The sequence below is a fragment of the Oryx dammah genome, unplaced genomic scaffold, assembly GCF_014754425.2.
Source record: "Oryx dammah isolate SB20612 unplaced genomic scaffold, SCBI_Odam_1.1 HiC_scaffold_29, whole genome shotgun sequence".
Taxonomy (NCBI): Eukaryota; Metazoa; Chordata; class Mammalia; order Artiodactyla; family Bovidae; genus Oryx; species Oryx dammah.
Window position 1 is genome coordinate 31078725 of NW_024070213.1, and position 17333 is coordinate 31096057.

Below are 17333 nucleotides of genomic sequence, written 5' to 3' on the forward strand. Positions count from 1 at the left end.
TTTTTTAATTGAAGGATAATTGCTTTACAGAATTTTGTTGTTTTCTGTCAAACCTCAGCATGAATCAGCCATTGGTATACATATATCCCTTCCCTCAATTCTTATGTTTGATGACCTGACAAAAACCACTATTATTCCAATGGTTTCTCCTTTAGGATACAACATAAAAATGAATGGTTGATGTATGACAGAAATCAAACCAATATTGCAAACCAATCATCAATCAATTAAAAATTAAGTATTTTTTAAAATGGCTAGATAATAAGTGATATGCTTTTATTATCTGAAAAGATAATACACATAAAATCACAAAATAATTCCTAAGGGAAAAACTTAACCAATTTGAAAAAAATCTACAGTTAGAAACAAATGTATTTAAGAGGGAAAAAAAGTCAAAGCTAGGCACACTCTAAAGTTTCTAATTTCTAATGTCTGTTGTAGCCTTTCAGAGAAACCAAAACACCTGGGTTTCAGAAATGAACATCCATCATACATGAACCACAAACGAACAACCCACAACCTTCCCATTCATTGTAAAATGTCTACTGTAATAGGCTGCTTATGAAATCACTTTAGAATGACTAAGTCTTTTTTCAGTCATTAAATCTGAAGAAATCATGAGAATAGGAAGGGAAGAGAGAAACACCATGGAGAACAGCAGGATTTCACACAGTCACATCCATGGCTCTGAAAAGATGTGGGTTCTCAATTCTGTTTCATCTAAAAGTTTACAAGTTACTATATTTCCCAGGAATCAGGCTTTGCATAGATTCTTTGTATACATTATTTTACAGAATTTTCTCAGTAAGCCTCCAAATTAAATTAAGTTTCTCCCAGATATTATTCTTTTACTGTTGGGATGGCATTCTGGCTTATTAGAAGTAACAGGGGAAACAGATATGAGCAGAGCTGTGAGCCTGAGCAAGTCATTTAACCTGAGAGTCTCCTCTATAAAACTGGAACAACAGTATCTACTCAGAAAGGTTCTATTTTTTTTAAAGATTAAGTAAGAAAACTATAGGTACATGACTGTAGCTTCAATATGATGCCAAGCACAGGGAAACAAAACCTAGTTTCACTTGGCCTGAAACCCAGCTTAGATGCTAAGTAATTTGCTCAGTCACAAAAAGTACTAAGTAGCAGACATCAGATTTTAACGTCAGTTTGTTTGAATCCAAAGCCCATGTGGTACAAGGGGGACACAGAAAGATGAAAATTGGGACAATTTTTAACCAAATAACTCCCAGAAGTTTGAACACAGGTGGTATAACATCATAAAACATAAAGAATAAAAGTGCTAAAATGTTCAGTTCAGTTCACTCAGTTTTGTCTCTTTGTGACCCCATGGACTGCATGACATGAGGCTTCCCAGTCCATCACCAACTGCCAGAGCTTGCTCAAACTCCTGTCCATCAAGTTGGTGATGCCATCCAACCATCTCATCCTCTGTCGTTCCCTTCTCCTCCCACCTTCAATCTTTCCTAGCATCAGGGTCTTTTCCAATGAGTCAGTTATTGGAGCTTCAGCTTTAGCATCAGTCCTTCTAATGAATATTCAGGTTTGATTTCCTTTAGGATTGACTGGTCTGATCTCCTTACTGTACAAGGAAATATCAAGAGTCTTCTCCAACATCACAGTTCAAAAGCATCAATTCTTTGGCATTCAGCTTCCTTTATGGTCCACCTCTCACATCCATACATGACTACTGGAAAACCATGCTTTTGACTAGATGGACTTTAGTCAGCAAAGTAATGTCTCAGCTTTTTACTATGTGGTCTAGGTTGGTCATAGCTTTTCTTCCAAGGAGCAAGCGTTTTTTAATTTCATGGCTGCAGTCACCATCTGCAGTGATTTTGAGGCCCAAGAAAATAAAGTCTGTCACTGTTTCCACTGTTTTCCCATCTATTTGCCATGAAGTGATGGGACCAGATGCCATGATCTTAGTTTTCTGAATGCTGAGTTTTAAGCCAGTTTTTTCACTCTCCTCTTTCACTTCATCAAGAGGCTCTTTAGTTCCTCTTTACTTCCTGCCATAATGGAGGTGTCCTCTGCATATCTGAGGTTACTGATATTTCTCCCAGCAATCTTGATTGCAGCTTGTGCTTAACCCAGTCTGGCATTTTGCATGATGTACTCTGCATATAAGTTAAATAAGCAGGGTAACAATATATAGCCTTGATGTACTCCTTTCCCTATTTGGAACCAGTCCAAAATCACTGCAGATGGTGACTGCAGCCATGAAATTAAAAGACGCTTACTCCTTGGAAGAAAAGTTATGAGCAACCTAGAGAGCACATTCAAAAGCAGAGACGTTACTTTGCCGACTAAGGTCCATCTAGTCAAGGCTATGGTTTTTCCTGTGGTCATGTATGGATGTGAGAGTTGGACTGTGAAGAAGGCTGAATGCCGAAGAATTGATGCTTTTGAACTGTGGTGTTGGAGAAGACTTTTGAGAGTCCCTTGGACTGCAAGGAGATCCAACCAGTCCATTCTGAAGGAGATCAACCCTGGGATTTCTTTGGAAGGAATGATGCTAAAGCTGCAACTCCAGTAGTTTGGCCACCTCATGCAAAGAGCTGACTCATTGGAAAAGACTCTGATGCTGGGAGGGATTGGGGGCAGGAGGAGAAGGGGATGACAGAGGATGAGATGGCTGGATGCCATCATTGACTCGATGGACGTGAGTCTGAGTGAACTCCGGGAGTTGGTGATGGACAAGGAGGCCTAGAGTGCTGCGATTCATGGGGTCGCAAAGAGTCAGACACGACTGAGCGACTGGACTGAACTGAAATGTTGCTGGTTCCATGTCCAGTTCTAACTGTTGCTTCTTGATCTACATACAGATTTCTCAGGAGGCAGGTAAGGTTGTCTGGTATTTCCATCTCTTTAAGAATTTTCCACAATTTTTTGTGATCTCCACAGTCAAAGGCTTTGGCGTAGTCAATGAAACAGATTTTTTCTGGAATTCTCTTGCTTTTTCTATGATCCAGTGGATGTTGGCAATTTGGTCTCTGGTTCCTCTGCCTTTTCTAAATTCAGCTTGAACATCTGGAAGTTCATGGTTCATGTAATGTTGAAACCTAGCTTGGAGAATTTTGAGCATTACTTTGCTAGTGTGTGAGATGAGTGCAACTGTGTGGTAGTTTGAGCATTCTTTGGCATTGCCTTTCTTTGAGATTGGAATGAAAACTGACCTTTTCCAGTCCTGTGGCCACTGCTGTTTCCCAAATTTGCTGGCATATTGAGTGCAGCACATCCACAGCATCATCTTTCAGGATTTGAAATAGCTCAGCTGGAATTCCATCATCTCCACTAACTCTGTTTGTAGTGATGCTTCCTAAGGCCCACTTGACTTCACATTCCAGGATGTCTGGCTCTATGTGAATGATCACACCATTGTAGTTATCTGGGTGATTAAGATCTCTTTTGTATAGTTCTTCTGTGTATTCTTGCCACCTCTTCTTAATATCTTCTGCTTCTGTTAGGTCCATACCATTCCTGTCCTTTTATTGTGCCCATCTTTGCATGAAATGTTCCCTCGGTGTCTCTAATTTTCTTAAACAGATCTCTAGTCTTTCCTATTCTATTGTTTTCCTCTATTTCTTTGCACTGATCACTGAGGAAGGCTTTCTTATCTCTCTTTGATATTTTTTGGACTTCTGCATTCAGATGGATATATCTTTCCTTTTCTCCTTTGCCTTTCACTTCTCTTCTTTGCTCAGCTATTTGTAAGGCTTCCTCAGACAACTATGTTGCCTTTTTGCATTTTGTGACTGGTGATGGACATAAAGTCCAATGCTGTAAAGTACAATATTGCATAGAAAAGATTCATAACCTGGAATGTTAGGTCCATGAATCGAGGTTAATTGGAAGTGTTCAAACAGGAGATGGCAACAGTGAACATCGACATTTCAGGAATCAGTGAACTAAAATGAACTGGAATGGGCGAATTTAATACAGATGACCATTGTATCTACTATTATATCTATTATATCTACATTGTATCTATTATATCTACTAGTGGGCAAGAATCCCTTAGAAGAAATGGAGTAGCCCTCATAGACAACAAAAGAGTCTGAAATGCAGTACTTGGGTACAATATCACAAATGACAGAATGATCTCTGTTTATTTCCAAGACAAACCATTCAACAGCACAGTAATCCAAATCTAGGCCCCAACCACTTATGCTAAAGAAGCTGAACGGTTCTGTGAAGACCTACAAGACCTTCTAGAACTAACACCAAAAAAGATGTCCTTTTCATCATAGGGGATTGGAATGCAAAAGTAGGAAGTCATGAAATACCTGTAGTAACAGGCAAGTTTGGCCTTAAGAATACAAAATGAAGCAGGGCAAAGGCTAAAAGAGTTTTGCCAAGAGAACTCATTGGTCATGGCAAACACCCTCTTCCACTAACACAAAAGACTGCTCTACTCGTGAACATCATCAGATGGTCAACACCAAAATCAGATTTTTGCAGCTGAAGGTAGAAAAGCTCTATACTGTCAGCAAAAACAAGAGCAGGAGCTGACTGTGGTTCCAATCATGAACTTCTTATTGCAAAATTCAGACTTAAGTTGAAGAAAGTAGGGAAAACCACTAGACCATTTACGTATGATTAAATCAAATCTCTTATGATTATGCAGTGGAAGTGACAAACAGAGCTAAGGAATTAGATCTGATAGAGTGCCTGAAGAACTATGGACGGAGGTTCATAATACTGTACAGGAGGCGGTGATCAAAACCATCCCAAAAAGGAAGAAATGCAAAGAAAGTATGAAAACATCTGAAAGATGAAATGTACAAAACGGATAATCTCTAAATACTGACATCCTAGGGAATTTTTTTGTTCCTTCTACTCTCCTACATTTTTTCAAATTTTCTTTAGTAAGCACTAATAATTTCATGTGTCCGTCCAGGCCATAATACGGAAACAATCAAACTGCATGAGAAAGGCTGTTCATTAAATTAGGCTTCTACCTACTAAAGAATGGAAGCTACCGACATAAGCAAGAACTATACAGCAGCACTGGGACAACTCACTGGCAAAGTCAGTTTCCTCAACAGAATATTCCAATTGTTTAGTATACTTCAAAATGTCCAATCTTCACTTTCCTATTATTTACCATGACTTTTAATGCTCTGAAACATATTATGGTCAAAATCCATGTTTAATACTGGCAAAAGAAGAAACTGACCAAGGTCTTCATAATATATCTTTCTTGGCTACAGAGACTTGCAAATTTATACTAAATTTGATAACATATAGTTTGGTGGTTTTTTTTTTACTTTCTTCCCTACATTAATACTGGGGAAAAATATGCATAGTGTTAGGTAAGAAGTATTTAAGATTTATATTATTCAGGGAAGCTCTGGTATCATACTTACAGCTTTCTGTATATATAGTTGATAACCTGATCATTTTATTTATGGACACTAACAGATTAAAGGAACCAATAATCAAATAAACCAAAAAGCAGTCTCGTTTTACCTAATGCTTTCACTTTTACTTTCTCTTTCACATATCTTAAAGTCATATTTCACAAGGTTTTTATACATAATTGAACCTTTTATACATAATTTTCATACAACATAGTGTCTGTTTTGTAAATTAGGAATTTTCTTTATGGAAATTGTTTCATGACCTTTTCCTATTTTGGAGGTAAGACAAAAGGAAAAGAAAGGAAGAGACAACTCAAAAGAAATTATTTCTACATTGTAGCAAACACAAAAATGTATACCTGAAATTCTTCAATTGGTAATCACATGTGCCATTTACTGAGATATTAAAAATAACAACGTGCGTCATGCAGTGCAGAACCCAATACTTCTTTGTTGCTATGGTGTTGCTATGGATTAGGTAAAAATCAGCCAAGTGCCTGGTCCTGATTTCTACACCGCACCCGTGTAACCCGCCCTCATAGAGAAGGATTATCCCAGCTCTGAGAAGAAAGTCCAACTCTCCCTTCTCTACCCTTAAGGAAAATAAGCCATGCTGTCGTGACAACCTCTGTTCCAAACAGCCCTCCACGGTGCCATCCTGCAAAAATCTAGGGTTCAGTACAGCTGCCGTGCCGGATGCAGATAAAATACAGACCTCTTCACTACAAAAGAAAAAAAAAAACATAACCTAGTTAATATTTTCAGGCAGTCTAACTTTGGAAAATGTTAAATATCAAAGTCATTACCAAGGTGACAATTTAAATTTAAGATAGACTTTACTAAATATTATTATCACAGGATTACCTCCTAAATCTAGAATAGAAAATAGAAGTGACATTGTTAAAATGAAGACGAAGAGTATTCTTTGTCACTTAAAAATTGTAAAAGATAGAGTATTAGTGACAATTCCTCTAAAATATGGCAAAGCTTATAAAGACTGGAATGTTTCAAAATAATGGTAGTAACAAACTATATTGCTGAATCCAGCAATAGCCCATTAAACTGTAATAAAATACTCTTTAAATGAATATTGAATTTTATTAAAATTATTCTAAAAGCACAACTATGTAAATATCTATATTGCTTTAGCTTAATTTAAACTTAATAATAAAAAGACAACTAACACAAACATACAAAGTATACTAGACAGAGCTTAAGCTACATCATAATATATATATGTTAAAAACCGATTTTCCAAAGAATTATCTGAAACTCTTTATTACATATTATCCAACCTGAAAACCAAAAAACAATCAACATAATTATTGAATTTATGAATATGATCACTCAAAGCTAATGGGAAAAGTAGCAACCTAGGGACAATACACTTCAAAGAAAGTAAATGGACAAGAAGCAAGGCCATAAAAGAAATGATCTGCAAGAGGCCAAGCTTCTAATGGTCAAATGCACACTGAGAATATAAAAGAAACACAAAGCCACAGAAGGCGCTGAATCAAATAGCTACTAGAGCAGGTGTGCATTTCAAGGTGTGCACTGCAGGGAACTAAATCTAGTAACAGTAAGTAGGATGGGTTAGAACAGAAAAAACTAGTCAAGACAGGATCTAAATACAAAGATTTTCTGAGGTCTCCAGGGAAAACAGAAGCTTACATCAGGTGAATGCAAACTTCTAAGTAAATGAATTGAACTCATTTCTGTAGACTCCTGCATCTCTGACTTATCTCCAGCAACTGAATCCACACCTCTGGCCTTCTCCACATGCTACTCTTTTCACCCTGAAAACCCTCCTTATGCCTTTTCTCTTCATTGATATAACTCATTTCTCAAGATACAGTTCAAGCTTCAGTTACTTCATTAAAACTTTCTTCCAATCCTCCTAACCTATAGGCCTCTAGGAAACTAAGATATACTGGGATATCTCTACCATAAAATGTATTATGCTTGTCATAATTCTCCAGGAGAATGTGAATCTGATGGTAAGAACTATGTCTTCTAAAACTATACCCCTAAGAGCTGAAAGTTTATGAAAATAAATCCACAAATAGAGCAAGACTATCTACTGGGGAAAGGTAGGATAAGCCTAACAAGGTTAGCAGGTTAATAAAAGTAGAACAGCTTCTATGAGAGCAGAGCAGTTCAAGAGTATAATATATACAAAGGCGTACTACTCAGCAATGAAAAGGAACAGGTTCTTACTAACTGTTACAGGGATGACACTCAATTTAATCTCAACTTAAACATGCTGAGTGAAATTAATTAAACAAAAAGGAGTGCATAATGTTAAGATTCTATTTACACAAAATTCTGTAAAAGTGAAAACTTATTCTAGTGATAGAAAGCAGATCAGCAGTATATCCTGTGACAGGGGTGGGATGAGAAGGGACTGAAGGGAAAGAGTACAAAGGCATATAGAGAAGCTTTGGGGGTGATATATGTGTTGACTGTCTCGACACTAATGATTTCATGGTTTCATGACTGATGCTAATGGTTTCAGGATAATAATGGTTTCCTGACTTTTATGGTTTCACATAAAACTTATGTGAGAACTTTTCAAAGTAATGCACTTTAAACATGTGAGATTATATGCCTATTACACATCAATAAAGTTGTTTTTTAAAAAGAGTACAATATATGGTCTGCAAAGAAAAAAAAAGGATCCTTAGAGAATGAAACAGCATGGTTCTATAACATCCTCATTTATTACAGTCTAATCATTTTTTCTCCAACAAAAATGATCAGCACCACCATAAGAAAGTTATCCATGTAATAGCTGGCAGTTAAGAATTACCCAACAGAAGGTGGAAAAATTAGACAGCATAAGGTCAAACAGTGTCTAGATGACATCTATTACCAACTTCTGAAGGAGTGGAAAGTAGGGTTCAAGGATGGCAGACAGCATAAAATCAGAACCTAAGTAAGGAACTGGGAAAACTCTTGATTAAGAGAAGGGCCAAAATAAACTAGAAATAAATAAGCAAATGGAATGGGTAGGAAAATATCAGGTTGTGATCCAACAGTGGAATTTTATGGTTTCAAATTTTTAAAGAGGAACAGTTTCATGTGATAATGAAGTCAAAATAAGGTTGAAACTCAATTGAGGATAGAGGACTTGAGAATGAGAAAGCACAATGACAGGCTGTTAGAAGAGATTATTGTGTTTAACTGGAGGAGACAGGCAGGAAAAAGAAGAGCAGAAAAAAGTTTTGGAGGTAGAGAATCCTGAACAGTGGATCGGCACGGACTTAAATGGGGAAGAGGTTGTCCAAATGAAAGACAGGCGAAAAAGAAATTGAGAACTGAGTATGGAAGTCCCTTCCTAACTGGGTAGCGTTAGGGAGATTTGTTGGTGGGAAAAAGTTGTTATAGTTCATTAATACAGGCAGAAGACTTTACAAATGAATTTGAAAGACACACGGCGGTTCATTTACAATAGATTAAGGGTTTCAAAATCCCAGAGGCAGGAGCTGGTGGAGTCATAAACTGGAGTAAAGTAGGCCTGGAGTTAATACTTGCTGTGTGCCAGTATTATATTCTCACTTAATGTCTCAATAACCTTAACTGATAGGTAGTTATTGTCTCCAATGTATAAACTGAGACTTGGAGGAGTAGAGCAATTTTCCTGAAGTTTCAGGAAAATTAAGCAGTAAAGATAGCATATGAACCTCCTCCTGATGTATTCTAAAAAAGCCCATGCTAACTGGATCAATCCGCTTTTCTTCTTTTCTCCGTATCTGCCTAAAGCTTTTCCCCTTTCAGATGACAATCTGTAAACTACAGCATCTAGAAAATCAAGTTGTTATTATCATTTACCAGATGCTAGTTGATTCACTGTAGCCCACTACAGCATGACAGCCTAGTGCTTTGGCATGGGATTTTATTTCTTGTCTGATTTCTGCCCACCATGCATCTCGAGTTTCTGGTTCATCTGAAAAATAAATTTTAAATCAGTTCACTATTCAATAGCACATTGTCTATTTGAACAAGAAATATTTAAAGTACACATACTCTGGAAGGCAAAGAACTACTATTCTACAACAGGTTTTCAAACTTCACATCTTTAAAATGCTAGTTCTCAAAAAGGTTATTAACATTTTCATTTAATGCTACTTCTCAAGAAGTTTAACATTTTAAACTCAGATGCTAGAAAATAAATCCTCTAGTTCTATTTGCTTTATTGCTTTAGGGCTATCTATAGGGATCTGTTTTATGAGACACAACTTGAAAGGTAGACCCAGAGTTTTCAGACTCTAATCTTAAACTAAAAGGACTTCCTATGTCTCACCTCACTGAGTGAGCACCTTGAGTCATATCCATAAATTTATTTTAAATTCTGATTTCATTTCCTGGTACTTAATTTTTAATAATGCAATACAGTCTGGGTTCTCTGCAAGGCATAGATTTATCAACATTAAAAAGCAGAAAGCCATGTGTAGCCATCCTTCTAAAGAGATGTGGGTCCTGAAGCAAAGTGACAAGAAATAAAGGGACTGGCCAATTGAAAATAAAGAAAGCAAATACATTGGAAACATTAGTACAAAGAATCTAGTTAATGTACATTAAGGACAAATTTCAGAAAGAACACTGAAACTCCATATATAGCTCTGTCATTAAGAAAATGCTTTCGAATCACAGAATCACATTTTATTACCATAGAGTAGCCCAACATTGCTTGCAATGGAGCATTATAGATGGAACATCTGTCACGTACACTTTCTAATTACTTGCATTCAGCTGCAAACTACTGATGAACAGCAGCTGCATATATAGTTAACTTTTCATGTGCAAAGATGTTAAAAACAGAAACGGTCTATAATCAGCATATCCTAAATTGTTTCTTTTTTTGTGACCAATTCCATTTGGGAACAATTTGGAAAAGAAAAAACCTGATGAACTCTAAATAAGATGCTAAGCTCTTACTGTAAATCTTTCACATTAAAAAGGCACTATTACGACTAAAAATCCAACAATCCAAAAGCCTTCTGAGTTTCTGTACATATGCAGTTTTCAAATACGTTTTTCAAAATAAGTAGAATAAGTAGAATCATACTCACTAGTGAAATACTGAAGACAGCAAAGTAAAGAAAGGTTAAAAGGCTTGTTATAGCTCACATTCCTATGGTGGAATTTTGTTTCCCCCACAGGGAGATCAGCAAAAAGAAGTGAGGAGATAAAAACCAGAACTACAAATGATGCCAGCCAGTTCTTGCGTTAAAGTCTTAGATCCAAGACCGTGCTACCCTAAAACTTTCTTTCAGAAGAGAAGAAAGAAACACAAAACTCCAGGAAACTGAGGAAAAGATCAAAGTACGAGATAAAGAAGGAAAAGAAATAGAAAATACTACAATATGGTGTTAGCAATCAATATTACAAATTCAGAAATGGGTGAGACAATTAGGAGGCCCTATTTTGCACATATGCTACTACGTTAAAGAATTTCTTCATATTCCTAGCTGAATTGTAGACATTAAGAGCACAAAAACACTTTCATATCCATTCTCTCTTTTTAGGACATACAAGTTTCCAGATTAATTTGGACATCTATTAACATCATCTTTTCCTAATAGGGAAATTTTATATCATAAGACAAACTATTATTCAACTAGTTGCTCCATCTATCGAATTACTTATGATTTTCTAAAAAGATAGCAAAAATAAGAGAACTATATCTCCGCTTAGAAAAAAATTATTTTCCTGAAAAACTATGTAAAATGAAAAGTCGACTTTCTAAAACATAATAGTAAAACCTGCAATTTACTTTTCAAATCATTCTGGAAGTTTACAATAATATTTACTAAATCAAATAATCATATATTACGTTTTTAAAAAAATAGATTTTCTCACATTAGGTTTGCCTACATCTTGCTACATGGTAATACATGGCAGTTTTTCTGCTTTAAAAATTTTACAGGATGTAATCAACAATATTATATTTTTTTAAATTAATGAAAAATTTGGAAGAAGCTACTTATTTTAAGTTTGAGATCTATTTATTTAGAAAGGCCAGCATGCCTAAATGGAAAAGTATGTAATAATAATTACCATGAGATACATGTAACCACATAGAATACAAAGTTTATCTACATCAAACTTACCTTGGTGTAACACATAAAATAATCAGATAATTAAACCAAACACTATGAAAGAATAAGTGGCTGATTTAAAAAAACAAACAAAAAACCGACAAAAAGCTGAATGCAGTGCAAGTAGAGCATTCATACTCTTCTGACAAGTTCACAAGCAGCCTTTATTTTGACACATGAGCCACACAACTGCACATGGGGATGCCACTGTTGTAGTTAATAAAGTATTTACAAGTTTAATAAAAGCTAAAGAGTTACATAACAGGAGGGCTAAGGAAGCAAATGGTGTTATGTCCACACTCCAAAGAATTTCTTAAATTTGGTTTTTGGCTAAAGCAAAAGCTCAAAGAACGAAGGGTTTTGCAAAGCAGATTCAGCAGACAGGAGCCAGAAACAGTGGAAACTTTGGCGCATGCTTGGATCAGGTGACGGTACAGACTGAAAACTATGGCAGCTCACTGAAATGGTTACAGAAAGTAATGGCCCTAGATTCTAGGTGAAAGCAAGGCAAGCATACAGTAGGGAGCACTTGATCACAAACCAGTAATTGGATTAAAATCATTACCTACAACTGTGAGCAAGAAGTCAAAGGATGAATTTTTTGGCTATTAAATTTAGGGGTTAATTAAGATACAATTAAGAAAAATCAATTTATTTAATACTACAGAAAAATTAAGCTTCTCTTCAAAGCCTATGTTATACTTAATGCCAGAGATGAGCCACAGAATATTCAAGTAGCAATCATGATTCAGTCTAACTTACTAGTACTGAAAATTCAGAAACAAAAATCATAGTGTTTAATCCCTACTAATGGAAATCTTCAAGCTTAGAAACTGCTAATTATACTTCTTATAGGAAATACATTAGTGAATCTGAACTGTTTTATTCACCCTACAAAAAAGTAAAAACTGAGGATTTACCATACTTATATAAAAGGCAAAACAAAGAACCTGGTTTAAAAATTTACTGGCAACTATACACGCCTTATATGAAACTGGATACAATTTGGTCACTTGAAGGATATACAGCTGAGATGTGAGGGTTTCAAATTAACGTTTCAGAGATGTGAAGAAAAAATAGCTTCACTTAAAATACCATGCTCCTCCCAAGAATCTACAGAATTATTGATAATCATAAAAAGATTATCATTTTAGGAGATATGAAAAGTTACTTATTATATATTATATTTCATACTATTTTGTATTTTTCTTCTAAGGGTCAGAACTATACATAGATAATTATCACAAATCTTTTACTATATTCTTTTAATTGCAAGCATGAATTGACTTCTAGATCAATGCCTCATGATGCCTCTTACAAGGGTAATGTCCTCACACTTACGCTGACACCACAGTTAATTCGTTTTTCTATTACTTGTCTAGAGCAGGGCCATAGCTTGATATCTTGCCATCTTTTTAGTATTTTTCCTTATTTCTAAAGTACAGGTGACACTGGTAAAGATCCCTAAAATGACAGTAATAGTTTACCCCTCAAAAAGTAAAGACGTGAACAACTCAACATAATATGCCTTTATAAAAGTCAATTCCTGCAAGATTTTAGGCAATTACACATTTGCAACTAAGAAATGCTGACTACATAAAGAGTTCAATGTAGTTCTATTTTTATATAGGTCTAGAAGAGAATAATTCTGTCCCTGGGAACCTTTTAATCAAGTTGAAAGAAAAAAAAAAGGAAATGGGCAGTTATTCAATCTAATTTTTAAATAAACAAGAGAAGATAAAATGTTAGATAGGATTCTCAGAAAAAGGACAATGTATCTTGTTAATGGAGAGCACAAAAAGCTATCTTCTCAAATATCTGAAAGTAATAGTCCAACGCAAAACAACCTTTTGAAGAAGATAAATTTCCACTAATAGAACAGAAATTAGAGAGTCCAGGTTCAAGGAAGTATAGAACCTCAAACTGGTTGGGGATTTAGTATAGACTAAAAAGAAGAATCTCATTATAGAAGAAGTAATGCGCAAACTAAGAGTGAACTTCAAGATGTGGTAATTTGGAATAGGATGGTGGCTCAGATACAATCCATGTTGGACCAAACTGCAGTCGTTACTATTTGTTTTTTTAAAAAAAGTCAAATATGTAATTTACTCCTTGACTGTGACATTTCATTCTTTATATATATAATGTAACTGGTGACCAGTTACATTATTTTATACAGAGAATGATACATTACATTTACATGTTACATTATAATAATGTAATGGAATATCCAGTTACATTTTACATATTTCATATATATGAAGAGTGAAACTTCACACTTAAGGAGATTACCCATCTGACTTTTTTTTACAGATAGTAGAAAAGTAATGAATATCCAGTTACATTATATATAGAAAGAAAATTAAATATTATATTTATGTCACATTTAAAGGAAAGCTCACAAGTCATGCATGCTATATTTATGCCTTCTTGAACTCTATGTATCTACTTTCTGAAAACCTTATTAAAATATTGAAAACCAAATGCTGCTTAACTTTGCACATCTGCTCATGAATGTCCCTCAAATGTAGAAAAATAATGATTGCTGAGATCATCAGTAGAATTCAAATTCCAAGAAAGTCTATCTCCATTTAACTCTCTCTCTCTCACACACACACACACAGCAAAGTAGTATAAGAAATAGACTAGACTAGTATGTAAACAGGAGGTTTGCCTAGGTGAACCCTGGTTATTTCCAATCCCCAGAACTGTGCTTAAGACATAGTAGGCACTTGACAAACATCTACTGGAGAAAAATCTGAATGATCAGAGTGATAAGTATATTCTGTATAAATATTTCCTCAGCTGACTCATATTGTTAAATATTTTTAAAGTAGTAACTACACTTTTAGATGTTAACTATTAATTCTGCCTCCAAAATAAAGTCAAATTTCTAACTATATTTCTGAAAACAAAAAAAGAGAAAAAGAGTAACATTTTGTAAATTTAAACCACTAAATCTATCATTAGCTGAAGTTCATTCATTGTAAGATTGAGAAAATTTCCAGTCTAATAAGTCTTAAAACCTACAATCTGTCTAAAACAGTAAAAAAAGAAAAAAAATATTTTTAGAATATTCTCAAAAACAAAAGAAAGGCTATTCAAACATCTTGCTTTACTAACTCAGGGCTTAAAAACACTTAAAAATATTGTCTAAGTTCATAAGTTACTTCAAAATAGTATTTTTCAAATGACATTATATAACTACTTTAAATTTCCTCTTGTCACTTTTAAAAATGTTATCTAAATTGACATGCATCCTACACAGGAAAGAATAACAAATTTTCCTCAACTCACTGAGACTGTTATAAGTAAGAAACTATGTGAGACCTATTCAGAAATACTTCTAGTGGTAAACTCAGAAGAAAAAAAGATTACAGCCATTTGAGAAGCAATGAGCTAGGGCTATTAAAATTTACTCAAAATATTATTTACAACTGAACTTTCAAACAGACTTGAGTTTCTAAAAGATAGGAATCATTTGCCCTGGGATGTTAAGACTTGCAGACATGTGGGACAATCATTACCCTTCTCTTTCTCTCTCAGCTGAAAGTTGCACAGAGCCTGTTTCACTCACCACATTCTCCTATAATTACCAAGTCCTGCAGGCTTCACATTCTAAACAGTTTGTAAATTTGTGGTTAAGAGTGTAAGCCCTGAAGCCAAAATTGTAAGGTTCAAACTGGGGCTCAGTCACTTCCCATTTGACCTCGGACAAATGACTATGTTTCGTACTGCTCACGTACAAAATGAGACGAATGCCTATGTGAGGGCTGTGCTTGAGGATTAAATGACCTACTACCATAAAATCTTAGAAAAGTACATAATAAGTGCACCATAAAACTTTAGCTCTCCTGTCACCATCAGATCCCAGGTCACTCACTGGCTAGGATTCCTGCACTGCACTAACTGGGCTCTCTCTAGTCTTGCTGCTTTTAAATTCATTCTGAACCAGTAGGCAGCAATTTAATGCAAATCTGTCTTGAATCTCCTGTCCCTGGCATGTCACACACAAGATCTGCAAATGTTACATTCTCCTTCCTAGTAGCAAGGTTCATTTTGTCTTTCTCAAAGTGTTTTAACAGGCCAAAGAAATAAGAAACAAGGTAATAAAACGTTAGAGTTTTGAATAAATTTTCAAATATTGAGTTTCTTTCTTCCTGCTCTATAAAAATACCTTCTATCACTGTAGTTAACACTGTAAGTAAAGTCACTCAGTCGTGTCTGACTCTTTGTGACCCCATGGACTGCAGCCCACCAGGCTCCTCAGTCCATGGGATTCTCCAGGCAAGAATACTGGAGTGGGTTGCTATTTCCTTCTCCAGGGGATCTTCCCGACCCAGGGATCGAACCCGGGTCTCCCTCATTGGAGGCAGATGCTTTAACCTCTGAGCCACCAGGGAAGTTAACACTGTAGTTAACACAAACTAACACGACGAAGCAGAAGAAAAGGAGGTGGCAAACAAAAAGTATGAATTAGCTGTGTAATAAACTTCATCAAATGAGTAATGGCTAGGATATTGTTTTGCAAATGCTTGAAGTTTCAGAAATAGACTCAAAGAATATACTAACATGGTTCCAAATACACTGTCTGAAATATAAATCTAAGTGAATCTTCATATACTATCCAAATCTGAGCTCAAGATTACTACCTCTATAAGGTACCCTGCCACAGAGAGTTAATCCTAACTTTCTCTCTAACTCTGAATCTTGTATCACACCATACTACACAGTAAGCCATTTACATATTCTTCTGTCCTCCTAGAATATAAAAATAGGGGGACAGGTACCTTTGCACATCTCTTATCTAGCAAATTGCATAGTACAAAATAAATTCTAATAACTGCCCACATGGTCTACTGTTTTGCATGAAACACTATTGTGTGATATAAAATGTTTTCCTATACTGTTCCACATTTTAATGTTTCTGAAATAAAAATGTCAAATAATTAGTATGTTTGACTAGCATGTGTTCCTCTTTTTTCTTAGAAGGCTTTTATGAAGTCAATGATATAGCTGGTATCAGAGACCAGGAAATATAGTATTGATAAATAATTTCTAGCATTAACAGAAACTGTATCAACAACTACTTTTCTACAATTTTTGAGTTTCTGTGGTAATACAGGACAGGAGTGGCTAAATATTCCCTAATTACAGAGAAAAATATATAAATGATTTGAATACATTTACCAAATATATAATTTTTTTGCAGAATTATCAAGCTATTTTTCTGAAACTAGTATCAGAAAAACCCTGGTTTCTAAGTATGTACCAATTCTTACCAGAAAGACTCTAAAACATCCCCAAATCAAAAATATAAAACTATGAGCATGTTAAACTGAAAGCATCATTTTTTATGTTCTTTTAATATGCTGTAACATATCCATCTTTTCTTTCTTATACTTACTACTGGATTTTATTTTAAATGATGGCAAGATATACTGCTTCCTCAACCATGTTCCTCCTCACCAAATTCTGCTGACAGGGAATAAAGTCTTTACTGTGTCTTTAAGATTTAACTTTTGCCTTTTCCACTTTCCAAAACAGCTCTATCATCTATTATATCTCTCATTTTAAACATCGTTGCCCTCACAAACTTTCAGCTCCTTAAATTATTGATGATGCCTCAATGTCCTATTCTTATATAACTAGCCTTTTCTCTGCACACGACCATAATCTGCCCATGTTTTTCTAAAATATATTCTTATTTTATTAAATGAATCCAGCAGGGTATTTTAAATTTCTCATTAAAAAAAACAATATAAAGCATGACATTACAAGAGATTACTTTAACTCTAACCAATGTGATACATGCTGGCAAAAACTTAGATAGGAAATAGAGGTAATTTCC

The 17333-nt window shown here is 35.1% G+C and overlaps 1 protein-coding gene across 17 annotated transcripts in view; it reads right to left on the minus strand.

Moving 5' to 3' along the window:
• C2CD5 (C2 calcium dependent domain containing 5) overlaps window positions 1-17333 on the minus strand; it is a 90196-nt gene that overhangs the window by 30564 nt on the left and 42299 nt on the right. For all 17 annotated transcript variants that reach the window (XM_040235348.1, XM_040235346.1, XM_040235343.1 and 14 more), the window contains 2 exons: window positions 9213-9327; window positions 6008-6103 (listed from right to left, as the gene is read on the minus strand). In XM_040235348.1, coding sequence (XP_040091282.1) covers window positions 6008-6103; window positions 9213-9327 — 211 coding nt within the window. The remainder of the gene's footprint in view (window positions 1-6007; window positions 6104-9212; window positions 9328-17333) is intronic.